Here is a 17,212-nt window from a genome sequence, read left to right as displayed (position 1 = left end):
CGGTACTGTATCACTATCTCAGCTCGTGGTGGCCAGCACTGCACTCTGCGCTCTGCTCTCCCCTCTGAGCGACTGCCGTCAACCCGTGCGCAGCTCAATGACGTCACGCGGTAGCGGCTCCCCTGATCTCTCAGCTACTGACGGGCGTATCAGTTCTAACTCCTCCCTCTCCAAACGCGTTTCGTGACTCAATGTGGTCACTTCATCAGTGGTGAGGGGGAGTTACTACCTACTGATGTATATATACCCTGGAGGATGATATATACTAAATACAAATTAGCTAAATAAAATGCACACATTCCTATTGACATGATTTTTACCACTAGGGAAACATCCCTGGGATTCAGTGGCAATGCACCAAGCACATAAAAGTGACATTACTTAATCTTTCTAATACAGTATTACATAGATAAACAATTAATGCATGATTGATTAATGGATAAGGCGGGGAGGGGGATCACTTAATCTATCAAAAAGGAGGCCAGGTCAAAATCTATATTTAGGCCACTGGGTGACCATTGGACTGGGGTATTGTTGTCACGTGGAGCGCCGGGTCACTGCATTTTGTATACTATTGTCTGTAAACGAGTTTGTGAGAAATTTGTTAGGCAGAGACCCCTTTGGCAGCTTTCACTTAGCATTAAGCTTATCATTCACATATTGTATTTACACGTTAATTTTTTTGCGCTGAGCTATAGGGTTTATTATTATTATTATTTTTAATCACTGAGATCTCATCACTGCTGTCCTGAGCGGTATTGGCATTTTCCTACCTCACGGTTTGAAATGGTTTCAGATTCTTTCTGAATACCGTGATAACACAAATAACAAACCGTTCGATGGGAACATGCCACATCGTTCAAGATGGCAGCAAAGTTATCAAACCTACTAGAATAGGCCCCATTGACTGATTTACTGCATCACTCACAAATATTTGGCTTTATCCATTGGTGTAGAGATGCACTATTCATTTTCTTATGTGCGTCTGTTTTATGACCAAATCCCCTTTAGTGATGCATTATACAGTTTCCTAAAAGACTAAACTTCCTATTGTCTCAACAAATAAATCAGCATCCTTAACTTCCAAGTATTGTATACAATTTATACAAAGCTAATAACACGTCCTTATTATGTCATTGATCTAGAATTGGTTCACTTTGAAACTTATTTCAATATAACTTATTTTTCTCTAAATGATCTTCATAAAGATAGCATATTTAGAAAACCCTTTATTTTTTTCACCAGATAAATTAATTGTTCAATATGTAAGTTTGGTGAGGTTGTGTCGCTGGAGCTTTTTACTTCACGGTGTGTTTTCTAAATACTAAACACAAGGTTTATTCATTATTGAGCTTTACTGTAGCAGAAGAGTTCTGGAAAATCTGTGTTTCTTATCCTAAACCAGCTGTTCATTGACTGTTTTTATTAGAGGTTAACCCTGTATGCTCCCCGGCATGTGATGGTAACGCCACATGCAGAGCGGACAACATCTGTGAATGTAATCCCTATTATGATGGCGATGGAAGAACTTGTACTGGTAAGCAAATGTATATATTAATAAATAAATACATGATATTAGTGAGATGGTATAATTATTCACACACTTGCACACTTAATTATTCACACACTTTTTAATGCAATTGTCAACTTACTGAAGTGGTAGTGCCCTTTATAGTGTTAACCAATCACTCGATGTGTGCAGTTTTTATGGCAATTCAAATTTGCCAATTTATAGTTGCAAGACAGTTTCACCAAAATGTTACCAAACATTTTTTAATACAGACCCTAAAATAGGGTTTTTGTGGAGAGAAACTCCTTTTGAATAACAAATCCCCCCCTCCCCTCCCCTCTCCTCTCCCCCTCCCCTCTCCCCCTCCCTTCCCCCTCCCTTCCCCCTCCCCCTCCCCCTCCTCCCTCTCCCCCTCCTCCTCCCTCTCCCCCTCCTCCTCCCTCTCCCCCTCCTCCTCCCCTCTCCTCCCCCTCCTCCCCTCCTCCTCCCCTCCCCCTCCCCCTCCTCCTCCCCCTCCCCCTCTTCCTCCCTTCCCCCTCCCCCTCCTCCTCCCCCTCCCCCTTCTCCTCCCCTCCGCCTCCCTTCCCCCTTCTCTCTCTTGGTGTTAACCCTTCTCCCCCCCTTCTCGGTGTAATCCGTCTCCTATCCTCTTGGTGTAATCCGTCTCCTACCCTCTTGGTGTAATTCCTCTCTCATCCTCTTGGTGTAATCCCTCTCTTCCCTCCTAGTTACAGATATCAGTAATTATACAGACACTATCCGTTAGTCAGCCCTTGCTACTACTAATTCTATTACCAAATATGGCATGTCTTTTGGAAGGATTTTAGAGCTCCTGTTAATCCAATATGATGCCATACACTCTTTCATTATTTTAACCACAGTTATCGATAGTCACTCAAATGTCACCCACAGGGCACCCCTTGCTCAGACAACCCGACACAGCTGCAACCCCATTATAATTTTAAATACTTTACTTAAAACTGAAATCTACAGGAGATACCAATTTACCACCGTTAGAATAATCGCGTTGCAAATCATAATATCATGCGTGACATCCTGTTTTTATACACCGGATTCAAACCTAATTACAATATAATAATGTAACTGAACTGGAATTCTTACAATCACCCTTTTCTTAAATCTCCCAGCTATGAGGCAAAACCAGTACAAATAACCAAACTATATTTATTAAAGAAAATAAATCCAATTGAAAACAATAGGCATTTTACCTTGATAAATAATTGCAAAACCAGTGCAAAAGAATTGCACGTCGGGAGACTACTGTAGTAAATAACCCAATTAAATCAGTTTTCCCAGTGTGGTGAACTAATCTGCCTTTTGTTTCGGTGTACAGTGATTGACCGATGCCACGATGCAAATGGTGGATGTAGTGAGCATGCCAGCTGCACTCAGACTGGTGTGGATGTCTCATGCAACTGTTTTCCGGATTATGATGGAGATGGTTATATCTGTAATCCCATTGATTTGTGTGCAAATGGCAGGAATGGAGGATGTAGCGAACATGCAACATGTATCAATATTGGTCCTGTAAGTATAACATCTAAACGTGATCATAGTTAATAACTAGTTGATGATTTAAGAATAATAAGTACTTTAAGTGGCAGCCATAAAAAAAAAAACAATGAATCTCTGCACACAATCTTAGATTACACAAATTGAGATCACACAGGCTGGTGTCTAGGTGAAGATGACCAAATGGAACGGTCTATCACATAATCTCTTTACATTTTATTCCTATTGTTGTTAATGCAGTTTACCATTTGCCAAAGTGACCTAAGTGACCAAATGGAACGAATGCTGTTGATATGTCTGAAGTATCAACATTAGGTGAAAAGAATAATTATTGATAAAACGTGTGGAAATCGTTTTAATCTGAAATATAGGCTAGCCTTTACTGACATTATTTTTGCGTAGTCTTCTCTCCTAAATTATTTCTGTAAATGAAACAGAGGAACAGTTTCTGACATTCAAATATTATTTAAATATAGTTCAACTTTTTGTTTTAGGCATCACAATGTTATTTATTAAACATGCCACTATCATTACACTTAGGCTTGATTTCTGTATTTGTCTTTATAAAAATAGAAATTAGTATACAGTAATTGAGATTTTCTACGTTTTCAGAAATCGTCACAATAAAACACCTATTTTATATTTAAAAAAATATGCAGTACATTAAAGAGGACAACAGAGCAATGTGCAATGTTATATTCATGTCTTTTTTTTTAATGAAAAGATTTGCCTTTATAATATATTGTACCCTGGGTAAGAGGGAATTTTAGTACTTCACACCTACTGTAAATACAGCTTATATCTAAATATATCAAGGCAATTTAAGAGCACAATTGAGTCATTTTCGTCTTGTGCCCTTATGCGTCAATGTATCGAGTCCTATTTGCTCCATATGTGTCTGCTTATGATTTCGGGAGTATCAAAAGGAGGCATTAGGGAGCAGTAACATGAGGCACAGATTTTAATGAGATGTGTCACCTTTTTCTCCCTTTAATCAGTGTAAAAAATCTGCCAAGCTTAAGATGGCGGGTCTTGTATGAAACTGTTCCTTGCAATTGACTACATTTTGCTCCAAATTATGGTGCAATGCATCCTAACACACTTTCTTTACACCAACATTGTTAATACATAGGGGCAGATCCACAAAGCTCTGTTAGCCTATTTAACATAACGTTTATGTATGTATGTATGTCTTTATATAGAGCCATTAATGTACATAGCGCTTCACAGCAGTAATACACGTGACAATCATATAAATAACAAATAATATAAGTAACACATAAAGGGGAGAAGTGCTTCAGACAAAAGTACCATTTAGGAAAAGGAGTCCCTGCTCCGTAAATATTACAATCTAATTGGTTGGTAGGAAGAACGTACAGAGACAGTAGGAGGGCGTTCTGGTAAATGCGTCTGCAAGGAGCAACAGTTTATGTATGAGGTGTTGATTATTAGCCATGGAGCTACTCATACAGTTGTGTGAAAAAGAAAGTACGCCCTCTTTGAGTACTAATGGTTTTACATATCAGGACATAATAACAATCATCTTTTCCATAGCAGGTCTTAAAATTAGGTAAATACAACCTCAGATGAACAACAACACATGACATATTATACCGTGCCATGATTTATTTAAAAAAATAAAGCCAAAATGGAGAAGCCATGTGTGAAAAACTAAGTATAACTTATGATTCAATAGCTTGTAGAACCACCTTTAGCAGCAGTTACTTGAAGTAATCATTTTCTGTATGACTTTATCAGTCTCTCACATCGTTGTGGAGGAATTTTGGACCACTCTTCTTTACAACGTTGCTTCAGTTCATTGAGGTTTGTGGGCATTTGTTTATGCACAGCTCTCTTAAGGTCCAGCCACAGCATTTCAGTCGCGTTGAGGTCTGGACTTTGACTGGGCCATTGCAACACCTTGATTCTTTTCTTTTTCAGCCATTCTGTTGTAGATTTGCTGGTGTGCTTGGGATCATTGTCCTGTTGCATGACCCAATTTCGACCAAGCTTTAGCTGTCTGACAGATAGCCTCACATTTGACTCTAGAATACTTTGGTATACAGAGGAGTTCAAGGTCGACTCAATGACTGCAAGATTCCCAGGTCCTACGGCTGCAAAATAAGCCCAAATCATCACCCGTCCACCACCATTTTGACAGTTGGTATGCAGTGTTTGTGCTGATATACTGGGTTTGGTTTTCGCCAAACGTGGCACTGTGCATTATGGCCAAACATCTTCACTTTGGTCTCGTCTGTCCAAAGGACATTGTTCCAGGAGTGTTGTGGTTTGTTCAGATGCAACATTGCAAACCTACAGTAAGCCGTGCTGCCATGTTCTTTTTAGAGAGAAGAGGCTTTCTCCTGGCAACCCTTCCAAACAAACCATACTTTTTCAGTCTTTTTCTAATTGTACTGTTATGAACCTTAACATTTAACATGTTAACTGAGTCCTGTAGGGTCTGAGATGTAACTCTTGGATTTTTTGCAATTTCTCTGAGCATTGCACGGTCTGACCTTGGGGTGAATTTGCTGGGACGTCCACTCCTGGGAAGATTGGCAACTGTCTTGAATGTTTTCCACTTTTGAATAATCTTTCTCACTGTAGAATGATGGACTTTAAATTGTTTGGAAATGGCCTTATACCCCTTCCCAGATTGATGGGCAGCAACAATTGCTTCTCTAAGATCATTGCTGATGTCTTTCCTCCTTGGCATTGTGTTAACACACACCTGAATGCTCCAGACCAGCAAACTGCTAAAACTTCAGCTTTTATAGAGGTGGTCACACTTGCTGATGATCAATTAATCAAGGGCATTTGATTAGCAGCACCTGTCTGTTACTTAGCATCTTAATTCCTATGGAAGCAGTAAGGGTGTACTTAGGTTTTCACACATAGCTTCTCCATTTTGGCTTTATTTTTGTTAAATAAATCATGACAGTGTAATATGTCATGTGTTGTTGTTCATCTGAGGTTGTATTTACCTAATTTTAAGACCTGCTAAGGAACAGATGATTGTTATTATGTCCTGATATGTAAAACCATACTGTACTTTCTTTTTCACATAACTGTATGCTTCCTTAAGCAGGTGTGTTTTGAGATCGGTCTTAAAGGTGGATAGAGAGGGTGCTAGTAGAATTTTGAGGGGAAGGGCATTGCAGAGGTGTGTGGCAGTCTGTGAGAAAGGTTTAAGGCGGGAGAGGGCTATAGATACAAAAGGGGTAGAGAGTCGGGATAGTGTATAGCGAGAAATTAGGGTTGAGATGTAAGGAGGAGCAGAAGAGTGTTAGAATTACTACTATTCAATTAATCCAATCCAAAATAAATACAACAATTAACGATTAAAACACAAAAACAAAACAATTAATAAATAAATGAATGATCAAAGAAAACACCATCAGACCAAATCTAACTACCAAAAAGAAGCCACTATTACATAGCAAGCATCCCTCCCCCCCCCCCCCCCCCCGTCCCCTGAAAGAAACTTTTTAAAACACCACAAAAAATGACATCTTACTAAATAAAAATAAAACTTAAATTGGCCAAACATTTCTAAACAAAGAAGCAAATTACATTTAAAATACATAACAGCAACCATTGCTTGTCCCCTGTATGTATGTATATCCATAACAAAACATACATAAATACAGTGGCAACCGGATGGCTCGATCCAGTTCTGCAATGATACGTACCCTATGCCCCGGGTGGACGAACTGATAGACAGGGTAGGTGATGCCCGATACTTAACTACCCTCAACATGACTAAGGGGTATTGGCAGGTACCACTAACGCAGGCCCCTAAAGAAAAAATTGTATTTTCCACACCAGGCGGGCTGTACCAATATTAGGTCCAATCCGTCGGTCTACATGGGGCTCCTGCAACCTTTCAGAGGTTGATGAACCGGGTGTTAAAACCCCATACATACTATGCCACGAGCTAGCTGGATGATGTGGTCATCCAGAGCAATGACTTTGACTCTCACCTGAAAAAGGTACAAGTAGTTCTAGACTCCCTGGAGGAAGCTGGTCTGATGGCAAACCCTACTAAGTGTGTCAAAGGTTTAGAAGAGACCAAGTACTTGGGGTATATGGTTGGTAGAGGGCTGGTGAAACCGCAAGTTGCAAAGCTGAAGACAATTAGGGAATGGCCGAGGCAACAACCTACCAAACCGGTTAAAGTCTTTGTGACAGGGTGAAGTCAACCCCTATCAGTTATGCATGGGAGACATATGTCTGAGTGCTTCATCCAGCACTCATAAGGGTTTACTCAGGTGGAAGCTAGGTAATCAGGATGTAAGCTGACACCTGAGAGCCAGCAAGGTAGAAAAGGATCTTGTTACTGGCAGTAGCTGGCTCTCTCTCAGACCAGAGCACATGGATATGTGCTGCTAGCCAGACGGATACATCACACTACTTACTGCAACCAAAGTAAGACTTGTTCATTTGTTTTCCTGACTGCTTAAAAGTACACTTATGGTTTGGTTATGGTTTAGCCAGCCAGCCTGCTAGATAGGCCTGCTGTGTTAGTCAGTTTCTCCCAATGTGGAGCAGTATTTGTTTTGTTTAAAGGGACAGTGTACCCGCATGTTATGTTGCTGTGGAGAAATAAAGCCACTGAACGTTTTCATTTATCCTGAAACTATACGTGTGGACTGTTCCCTGACCTCGGCTACAGGCCGTCCTGCCACAGTCTTCCTTGGCCTGGCCGGTTACTACCGTCACTTTACACCAGACTTTGTCACCCTCTCAACCCCTTTGTCTGACCTAACGAGAGGGAAAAGTCTGGTCATAGTGAAGTGGTCTGACCAGGCGGAGGAGGCTTTCCAAAGCTTAAAGGGTGCATTATGTGCCCATCCCATCCTGATCACCCCTGACTTCACTAGGGAATTTCAGGTTCAATGTGACGCTTCCAATATAGGGATAGGAGTGGTCCTTTCACAAAGAGTCGAACGGAGGAACACCCCATCATGTATATTCTCCATGAGAAGAGGTATGCCGTAGTTGAGAAAGAGGGGTTGGCCATCAAATGGGCGTTGGCGGCTCTAAAATATTATTTAGGGAGAAAATGTATCCTAATAATGGACCATGCACCTTTAAAGTACATGCAGCAAAATAAGGAAAGAAATGATCGCATAACTCGCTGGTTCTTGAGTCTTCAGGGGTTCCAGTTCACAGTTGAACACAGGCCAGGCTCCAAACATGGAAATGCCGACGCATTGTCCAGGGTATACACCTCCCTATTTACAAGTGCTCACCCGATAACGATTGAGCAAAGGGAGGGGATATGTGATGTGCCCAAGCAGAAGGTGTTTGAGGGGAGTGTGACAGTGAGGGGGTAACCAAGATCACCAATAAAGGTCAAGCTCACTTGGTTACCCATGATCCATGTTTTGGGGTCCTAGAATGTCAGCCTGAATGTTGTATATGTACTGCCATTATTTGTATGTAAAATATGCGACAATAAAGAATGTAAAGAATGTATGTGTCTTTTGTCTTTCCACGAGTGCTAACCAGTGGAGATTCTCAGGCTATGAGTTTCAGGGTGGACTTTGCGGTAAAAGTGTTGACAGATTGTGTCTAGCTAGTCGGGGTCCAGAGTTGCTAGCCACCCCGAAAATGTATCCGGGAGTTGAGTCAGATTCCCGGATACATGTAGACACAGCCCTCCAGACAAAGTCCTCCCTTGAAAGCAGTTTCGCGGCTCACCACCAGAATGCCCTGCTTCAGCACAGACCACAAAGGTAAAAGGGGGCATAGGGATACGCGTATCCTGGGTATAGTCAGGGGTTCCATGGTTTAGGAGGAGTCCCACGCAGTGTTTACCCAAACAACCTGACCCGGTATAGGTGTTCGGAGTGTCTCCAACCATCCATACGGTTGTGAGAGAGAAATTATTTTTAAGTCCAGCTTCAGTACAATAGAAGCATCTCTGAAACTTAACCTGAGCGTTATTTGAAGCAACTTTTTAGTAAACTTCTTATACAGTAGGAAGATCTAGGAGCTCTGAAAATGAAAGTGCGCGTCTTTTCAATAGATCCTAGGGGACGAGGGACTTAGAAAACTTTTGTGAGATTTTTATTAACATTGTGTATAAAGGTATATATGTTTTATGCACTGTATATGAGCTGGGGAATTTCCAAGTCTCTGGGTTTTAAAGACCAGATGGCCACCAGATCATATCTTAAAGACACAACACAGATTTTAAATATATTAACTGATATTACATGGCAGGATGGTTACAGTACACACTAGTAACCTGCGATGTTAAATCATCATATACCTGTATTAAACATGCTGATGGTTTAGAAGCAGTAAAGAGGACAATAGAAAAGGACCTACTCATTTTAAAAGAACAAAGAGATTTTATTTTGGACAGCATCGATTTTATTTTAAAACACAATATATTTTGGTTCACGGCACACTCTATCTACAGAAATGCGGCACCACGATGGGCTCCAGGTTCGCACCCAGCTATGCTAATATATTTATGGCGGATTGGGAAGACAACACCATCTGGGCTGACAATGCATTTGGCGCGAACCTGGTCCTCTGGCGTCGCTATATAGATTACGTTCTTTTTATATGGAAAGGGAGCGAGAGTGACTTGGAGAATTTTATCAAACATATTCATAACAACAACATAAATTTGGAATTCCCTTCCAAGAAGAGCCGGGAGAATATCATTTTTTTAGATCTCACCATTTACATTGAGGACCATACGATTAAGACTAAAACTTTTTTTTAAACCGTAGATGCCAACAATTATCTGTTAAACGCCCAACGCCAGTTGTCACCATCCAAAATGGCTCAATAACATCCAATACGGCCAGTTTAGACGCATGAAACGGAATTGTACAGACAACCATGTTTTTATAGAACAGACTGAAGTTTTAAAAGGGGGGGTTTTAGAGAGAGATTTAGAGTCAGTCCTCATTGAATCTGCAGTGGAGAAAACGAGACAACTACCACGAGGCGATTTATTAAAACCAAGACAAGAAAAATAAAAGCGGGACCATGAGATCCCATTTATTACACAATACAACACAGAAGCCAATAAAATTAGAAATATCTTAAAGAAACACTGGCACATGTTAAAAGACCACCTCCCCATGAAACCAAGAGTGATATTTAGGAGGGCGGCCAACATTAAATCTAAACTGGCACCTAGCATTTTCAAAAACGTGGAACTGGAGAGAATCCAGGGTTCGCTCCCACAGTCGGTTGTTTCTCATGTGCCTGCAAACAGGTATCGAAGAAAGATAAAACTGAATTTACGTCTAACATTACTAAGGAAAAATGTAAAATAAAACAATTGTTGAACTGCCGTACAACGTTCGCCGTATACCTCCTGGAGTGCCCATGTGGCTTCCAGTACGTAGGACGCACCTCAAGACCCCTGAGAGTCCACGTGCTGGATCACATGGGCAATATCAGGAAACAGGTCTTAACACACAGCGTGTCAAGGCATTTTAGTATTTGACATGGTGGAAATCCATCAGGCCTCATCTATAAGGGAATTGAGAGAGTGGACAACCACTGGAGAAGAGGTGATAGACTGGGTAAATTATGCCAAAGAGAGACCTTCTGGATTTACAATCTGAAGACGTTGGTACCTAACAGATTGAACATTTATATAGATTTGGGGGCCTTCATCTAAAATCCAGTGCTACCCATCTATGGGACCTCCCTGTTTTTTCCATCCCCTCATTTATCCATTTTTATACTTTTTTTAAATAAATATTTATACATTTTTACTTTTTTATTGTGTTTATTCATTTTTATACATCCTTTTGACACATCATCTGTAATTTCTTAGCTAGTATATTTTAACTAATTTTATCTTTATGATGTTTTAGGACCCACCACAGGTTATAGATCTGCTACACAGTTTTTAAATCAGTTTTAATATCTTCTACCGGTGGATTTAAGTTCTATCATGGGCAGGATCCCCTTTTAAAGCACATCATACTTCAAGCATTATTGGAGCTTTCTATGTAGGGTTCATCTTTATTTTTTCCTTCCTTTGCCTTATTGCTTATGCACACTGGCACTTCAACTGTCTAATCTTTATGTTTCCTTATAGATTGTGAACTCAACATATCCACTTCATGCACATGAATAAGGCTGATAGAAGCTGGATTTGAATATAATGTTATTCACAATTGTGGTTATAACTTTTTTTATTTATTTTGTATTACTCATTTTTTGACATGGTAATTTGTGAACATTCGTTGTGATCTCCTAAATGTTTTAGCATCACAGACTGTCACTATATTATTGCTATCACAATAAATGTGTTTGTAGGCATATCTACAGTGTATATGTATTTGTATGGGCAGCTCACAGCTAATATCTTACTGCATGCTGTGAAGAGGGGGAGTGGTTTTAGGGAGTCTGAATGAATGGACAGCATTACATGATACCCTCAGACTGTCTAACCCACCAGGACATATAGCGCATTTAGCATTGGCCCACCGCGTCACAGCTGAAAGGACTCATTAACTATAGACTGATTGGCCCACATCCCCTTAAATACCGGGAGAAGACTCCGTTTGACTGCATATGAGCCTGCTGAAGCCTAGGTATAGGCGAAATGCATAGCTCACTGTTCTGACCAGAAGCAGCTACCGTAGGGAGACGAGAAGCTGACGTCACAGCCCCGAATCTGGATGCGAAAGGAGGGACCCAATCTGCAGCAGACGCCGAAACGGATCCCTCTGGTGCCACCGTGGTCTTCTTTTTTAGATGTAAGTGTGGATTAATTTATTTATTTATGTAACGGGTATTCCACCCCACCCAATCGCATATATAGTGTGGGTGAGTAGAACATGTAGTGTTACCGGTGTGGTGCGTATACCTGCAGGCTCACAGGAGGTCTGAGCCTCCGCTAATGAGAGCCTGGGGTGAATCCCCTGGAACGGATCTTCTTTCAGCGCCTCCACCTATGTAGGATTCTAGGGAAGTGTAGAATGACCCTACCTAGGAACCCAATCAGAAACCACACACATCAGTGATTATATAACTAATGACTTTACTAACACACATATAATACATTACCCAACATCATAACCTTATGCTATAACCGTATCACCTTCTGCCCAATGTGTGGTGTTCCCACCCAGTGTCCGGTAATCCCCACCCAATGTCCCGTACTCCTACGGAGGTCGTGGGTGACTGCGCAGTCACTAAATTATCTGTTAGGCCTGTTGGTGCACATGGGTAGAAATACCTTCCGAGCACTCCGATGCTCGGGCCTGCAACACTCTTCTCAAAGGGTCAGACGTGCGATGCATCCGTCTGATCCTATCCAGGTACTTCTCCAGGAACCCCAACGAGGGTCCCACCGCTTCACGGGAACACAACCGAATCATGGCAACACCAACCGCATCACGGGAACAGCAACCGCCGCTATCCCTATCTATCCCTAAAGTGACAGGAACCCTAACCTAGGGCCTGTCCCTGATGAACCGCAACCTGGGTTGGCTTGGGGAAAACTCCTAGGGCCTGCGGAGTAATAACCTGCCCCACTCCCTTAGCTACCCAAGTCCCTAATCCTCCCTAACATCTAGCTACTCGCTACTCCTAACAGCCTGCAGCAGCTCTCACCGTCAGCCTGCAGACATTCACACACGCTGCACACACTGCGCCCAGCACATGCAGCGACACACACACAGCTGGCAATCGTACACAGCCACCTGGATACCCGCAGCAATACTCCACTGCACACACTCTGTGCCTATTTGCCAGTGCGCACAGCACTACCCGCTGTGGCACTGCAAAACCTGCACCTTACACACCTAAGGTTGACCTCCCTATCTAGGGCCGTCCCTTATAAATTACCCACTAACCTGGTGGGGAGTTGGGGCCTACCTGGAGTGTAGGGGACCTTACGCGATGCAGGAGCTTCACTCACTCCCTGCACCCTTCCTTCCCCTTCAGCTCCGCTGCGCCAACTGACTCACGCAGCTCTCTGCCCGCGAGATGTATCCCATTCCTCTCAGACTCTTGGCCCTCATTGGCCACACTGTCCCACCTGGTGTGCCTGGCCCTAAGCCTCATGGGAATTGTAGTCCCGAGGCCCTTACAATAACATTGGGGCCGCGTGCGCTCCTCCCCTCTGCCTACACTAACTCCTAATGGCCGCCGCAACCCTTCCTGAGCTGTCCCTACTCTCGCGCGACTCTCCTGCGCTTTCCCTGCCCTCACGCAACTGTTCCCTGGCTCTAGGGTTCTCCCTGCGCATGCGCGAGCTATCTGGGCCACCGGGGACCTACTGCGCTTGCGCGACCCTGCACAACATGGCGGCGCCCTATCCGCCCGGCTCCGGGAGCGCCGGCAGCCCTGAGATGCGCGTGCGGCCTTGGCAACCGGCCGCACGCGTCCCCGGCAACCCCCGAGCCGGGACCTGACCGCCCTCTCCCCTGCCATCGCCGAACGGAGCCGCCATTGGACGCGGCGGCCCCCGCGATCGGCAGTCAGGTGAGGGGGGTGCGGGAGTGCTGGGGAGACCTGGCTACACTTATTTAATAAAGTGTTGACTATTTACTCAACTTGACTGTATCTGCACACATCCATACAGTACTGAGGGGAGGATTGCCTACCGCCTACCACATATCGGGACGCAGACATTGAGGGAGAACCTTGTCCTGGTATATTCCACCACCCAGAAGGTATAAAGAAACCTTTGCAAACATCTGCGCTCACACAGGGCCGTGTGAGTGATATATATATATATATATATATATATATATACACACATCTACTCACCTCTCTATTTTGGGTACTGGCACTGGTGCTTTGACTGGGTTATTTTAACCCTTGAACACCAAGGTGTGTATAAAGTACCCCATCACTTTCTATTTTATTGAACTTGGTTGTATCTGTATACATCTATACCGAGGATGCAGACTGTGGGAGGGAACCCTGCCCAGGCATATACCATCACCCAGAAGGGATAAAGAAACCTCTGCAAACATCTGCGCTCACACAGGGCCGAGTGAGTGAAATATATATTTATAGCCTACTTACCATACACCAGGACGCGGATACTGTGGGAGATTCCTGCCATGATGTACTCCACCATAGAAGAAAAAGAAACCTCTAGCACACTTGCGCTCACACAGGACCGTGTGAGTGATATTCATATATATTTATCCACCTCCCTATTGGTGCTGGTTCTTTGACTGGGGCATTTAACCCCTTGAGCACCAAGCCAAGTACATACAACCTCACTCACCTGACACACTTTGTGTTAAACTCCATCCAGGAGTCATATATACATTACTTTTCACCTTGTTCTCCCCTATTTTCTTTGTGTCTTTACACCCTGATGAAGTTGGCATCATAGCTGACGAAACGAGTAGGGCGTCATCAAGTCTACACCAGTGGATCAGCTGCTTTGATGATCAGCTGCTTCGAGAGTCCCGGCGGCAGAAAGTACAGAGTTTGAGGCTTCTCTTCACGGAGCATCTCTCTTGCAAGTATTGGAGGAGTTAATTCCAGCTAAACTGCAGTCAGCAGACTCACACCTTGAGATGCATGGGATTTCACCTTAATGCTGGACGTCTGTGGGAAATACTTACTGAATAAGGTACCCAAGGGGTTAACACCATCTGCATATACAGATTTCAATACACCAGGTCTGCTATAACCTGCTTTCATTCTATCTCTGTGGTTATAGATGACGGGCGCACATTATGTGTTAATCTCGAATCAGTCATATTGGATTTCTCCCAGAGTAGTAGACTGACATTTACACCTACTTTCTGGATTTTCACTTACCCGTGCTGCTGGAGTTAACCCCACCTTTTTTTCATTGCAATGTACCACACAGGACTCTATTGCCTGTTTACATGCATCTACACATTTTGCAATTGACATTCACTTGATCCTCAAAGACATTTAGCCCTCAAGGCTTTTATCTATCAGGGTATCAGGTCCACTGGTTTGACTTTTTATTTCTGTATGTTTACTGTGTTTTATATTTCATATTGCTAGTGGACCTTGTTGTCCATATTTTAATAAATTGTTCCTAATACTCTGTATGCACTAGGAGTGTGCGCTCTTCATTTTTCTGTTGTTTTATGTGTATTGGGATTAGTGTTCCCCGAAGAACAGCATCTCCCCTGTTATATGCACCTCATTCTAGTTATCACTGGATTACACCCTAGTAATCCTTTAGTTCTTCATTGTTGAACGTTCACACCTTTTGTACCGTCATCCAATCAATATGTTTATTAGTATAATCCTATGCGTCATCCAATCAATATTTGTATTAGTATAATCCTATGCGCTGGTTGTTTCTCTCTCTCTCTCCCTCTCTCTCTCTCTCTCTGTATGTATGTATATGTATATATATATATATATATGTATATATAATCATCTTACATACTGTAGCATGACACATCCTGTATAAGTCCTTTGTCAATTGTCTGTGTAATGATAATGACGATATTCAGTATTTTAATAAATCTGGAACACCAGAAGTTAATTTGAATTGCAAGTTGTACAGTACCTCTTAAAAATACAAGGAATTGTTTTATGACAGGTCGGGCCACTAAACTTGCCTGATTTTTTGTGTTTTCTAGGAATAAGGTTATCTCAGGCCAATACCTGGTTTTAGGAAATCATGAAGTCCTAAGTCTCTGACAGTAGAAATAAACAACAAAACTTTCAATATAACTGTAAAAACATTATTTGTTCTGGGAATACCAGAGGGTGTGGCCAGGGATATAGTCCACAGAATGGTTTGAATGTACTAAAAATTAAATATCATGAGTCTAACTACGAATCTTAAGAATTACAGATGAATCTTTATAACAGTTGCAATTAAACGAATTTATAATTAGATGACATTATATGAAACACTTCATGTTTTTGAGAATGCATATGTCAGATATCCATTTGTCGCTCAGATTTATGAGTAAGATGGACATGCAACAAACTCACACGAACATATGGATCTGAATCACGTTATTCCACGAGCTATTCTAGGATTGTAGCCATATAACAATATGGGATGTTTTATATATTCACACATTTTTTAAATTCAAGTGAGTTCCTTTTTTTCTTAAGCCATAAAGGTGTCATTACAGATTGATGAAGAAGGGGGGTTAGGGTTAAGGATACGCCCAGAAGGTGGACTTATCCTGCATTTCAATTAAGGGAATTTAGGATATAAACAGTGCATTTGGAATATGAATTAAAAATTTAAAAGAGCAGTGTCTTATGCCAACCAGACGTCAATTCTCATCTTTCATTTTATTGTATTTCATTATTTATATAGCTCCATTAATGTACATAGCGCTTCACAGCAGTTTCATGCTTCAATGAACTCTTTGGAAGGAATCAGATATTTAACTGGTACTTTATATCGCAGTGCGCAAAGTGGGGGGCACTGGATTTTTGGTGTGGGCGCGGGCGCTTGCTGGGATTCAGATGCGTTTAGTGTCACGTGTCACCATGGCAACGCGGCGTAAAATTATGTCGCAGTGTCATCACACGGCGTCTCCATGGTAACGGGGTCACTTGTCCTCATATCACATGACCCCGCGGCATCATTTGACGCCGCTGAGTGAGGTGAGAGGGTGCGAAAGCGAAGGGGAGCAGGCATGGGGCGCAGCTCCAAAAGTTCTCCCCTGACTTATAGGAATCCTGCTTTTACCTTTTTAATTTTATGAAATTGTCTACATGTATTGTAATACTGTATATGCTTTTGTAATCTTTTTCTGTAACCCAAGTACTATTTTTGTATATTAAATCTAAAATTTAATAAGCTATGACTTATTCTGAACTTTGCATGTTATGAAGAGAGTAATTAAATTTTTGGACACATTTTGCTACAGCGGTTTTTTGATAATTACATATTTTGCTTAGCAAACGTGGAGCAATGAATGTTGATATCTTTTTGGTGGCAGCGATTTCAGATATATTCATGACAAGTTGATGAAAGGTATTAATCATTTGAGGAACCTCGCGAAAGTGAAAAGTGGATCCGCGAGATAGCTGTGTATTAACTCTTGTCACATGCTCACAGGTGTACTAGTCTGTATAGTGCTATAACTGGAACCAATGAGGTTGGCTACATCTATATATTTATTTATTTTATTTATAAAATGTTTTACCAGGAAGTAATACATTGCGAGTTACCTCTCGTTTTCAAGTATGTCC

At 42.0% G+C, this 17,212-nt stretch overlaps 1 protein-coding gene across 4 annotated transcripts in view; it reads left to right on the top strand.

The window, feature by feature from the left end:
- Positions 1-17,212, top strand: part of STAB1 (stabilin 1) — a 474,288-nt gene that overhangs the window by 415,927 nt on the left and 41,149 nt on the right. For 3 of the 4 annotated variants that reach the window (XR_012788655.1, XM_075575004.1, XM_075575003.1), the window contains 2 exons: positions 1,430-1,537; positions 2,865-3,058. Coding sequence is in view for 3 of the 4 variants with exons in the window: in XM_075575004.1 (XP_075431119.1) it covers positions 1,430-1,537; positions 2,865-3,058 (302 nt within the window). In the remaining variant the exon portion in view is untranslated. Of the gene's footprint in view, positions 1-1,429; positions 1,538-2,864; positions 3,059-11,126; positions 11,220-17,212 lie in introns of those variants that run through there. The other variant, XM_075575005.1, reaches the window with a different exon arrangement.

Source organism: Ascaphus truei, chromosome 17 (genome assembly GCF_040206685.1).
Source record: "Ascaphus truei isolate aAscTru1 chromosome 17, aAscTru1.hap1, whole genome shotgun sequence".
Lineage (NCBI taxonomy): Eukaryota > Metazoa > Chordata > Amphibia > Anura > Ascaphidae > Ascaphus > Ascaphus truei.
This window is presented reverse-complemented; position numbering and strand designations above follow the sequence as displayed.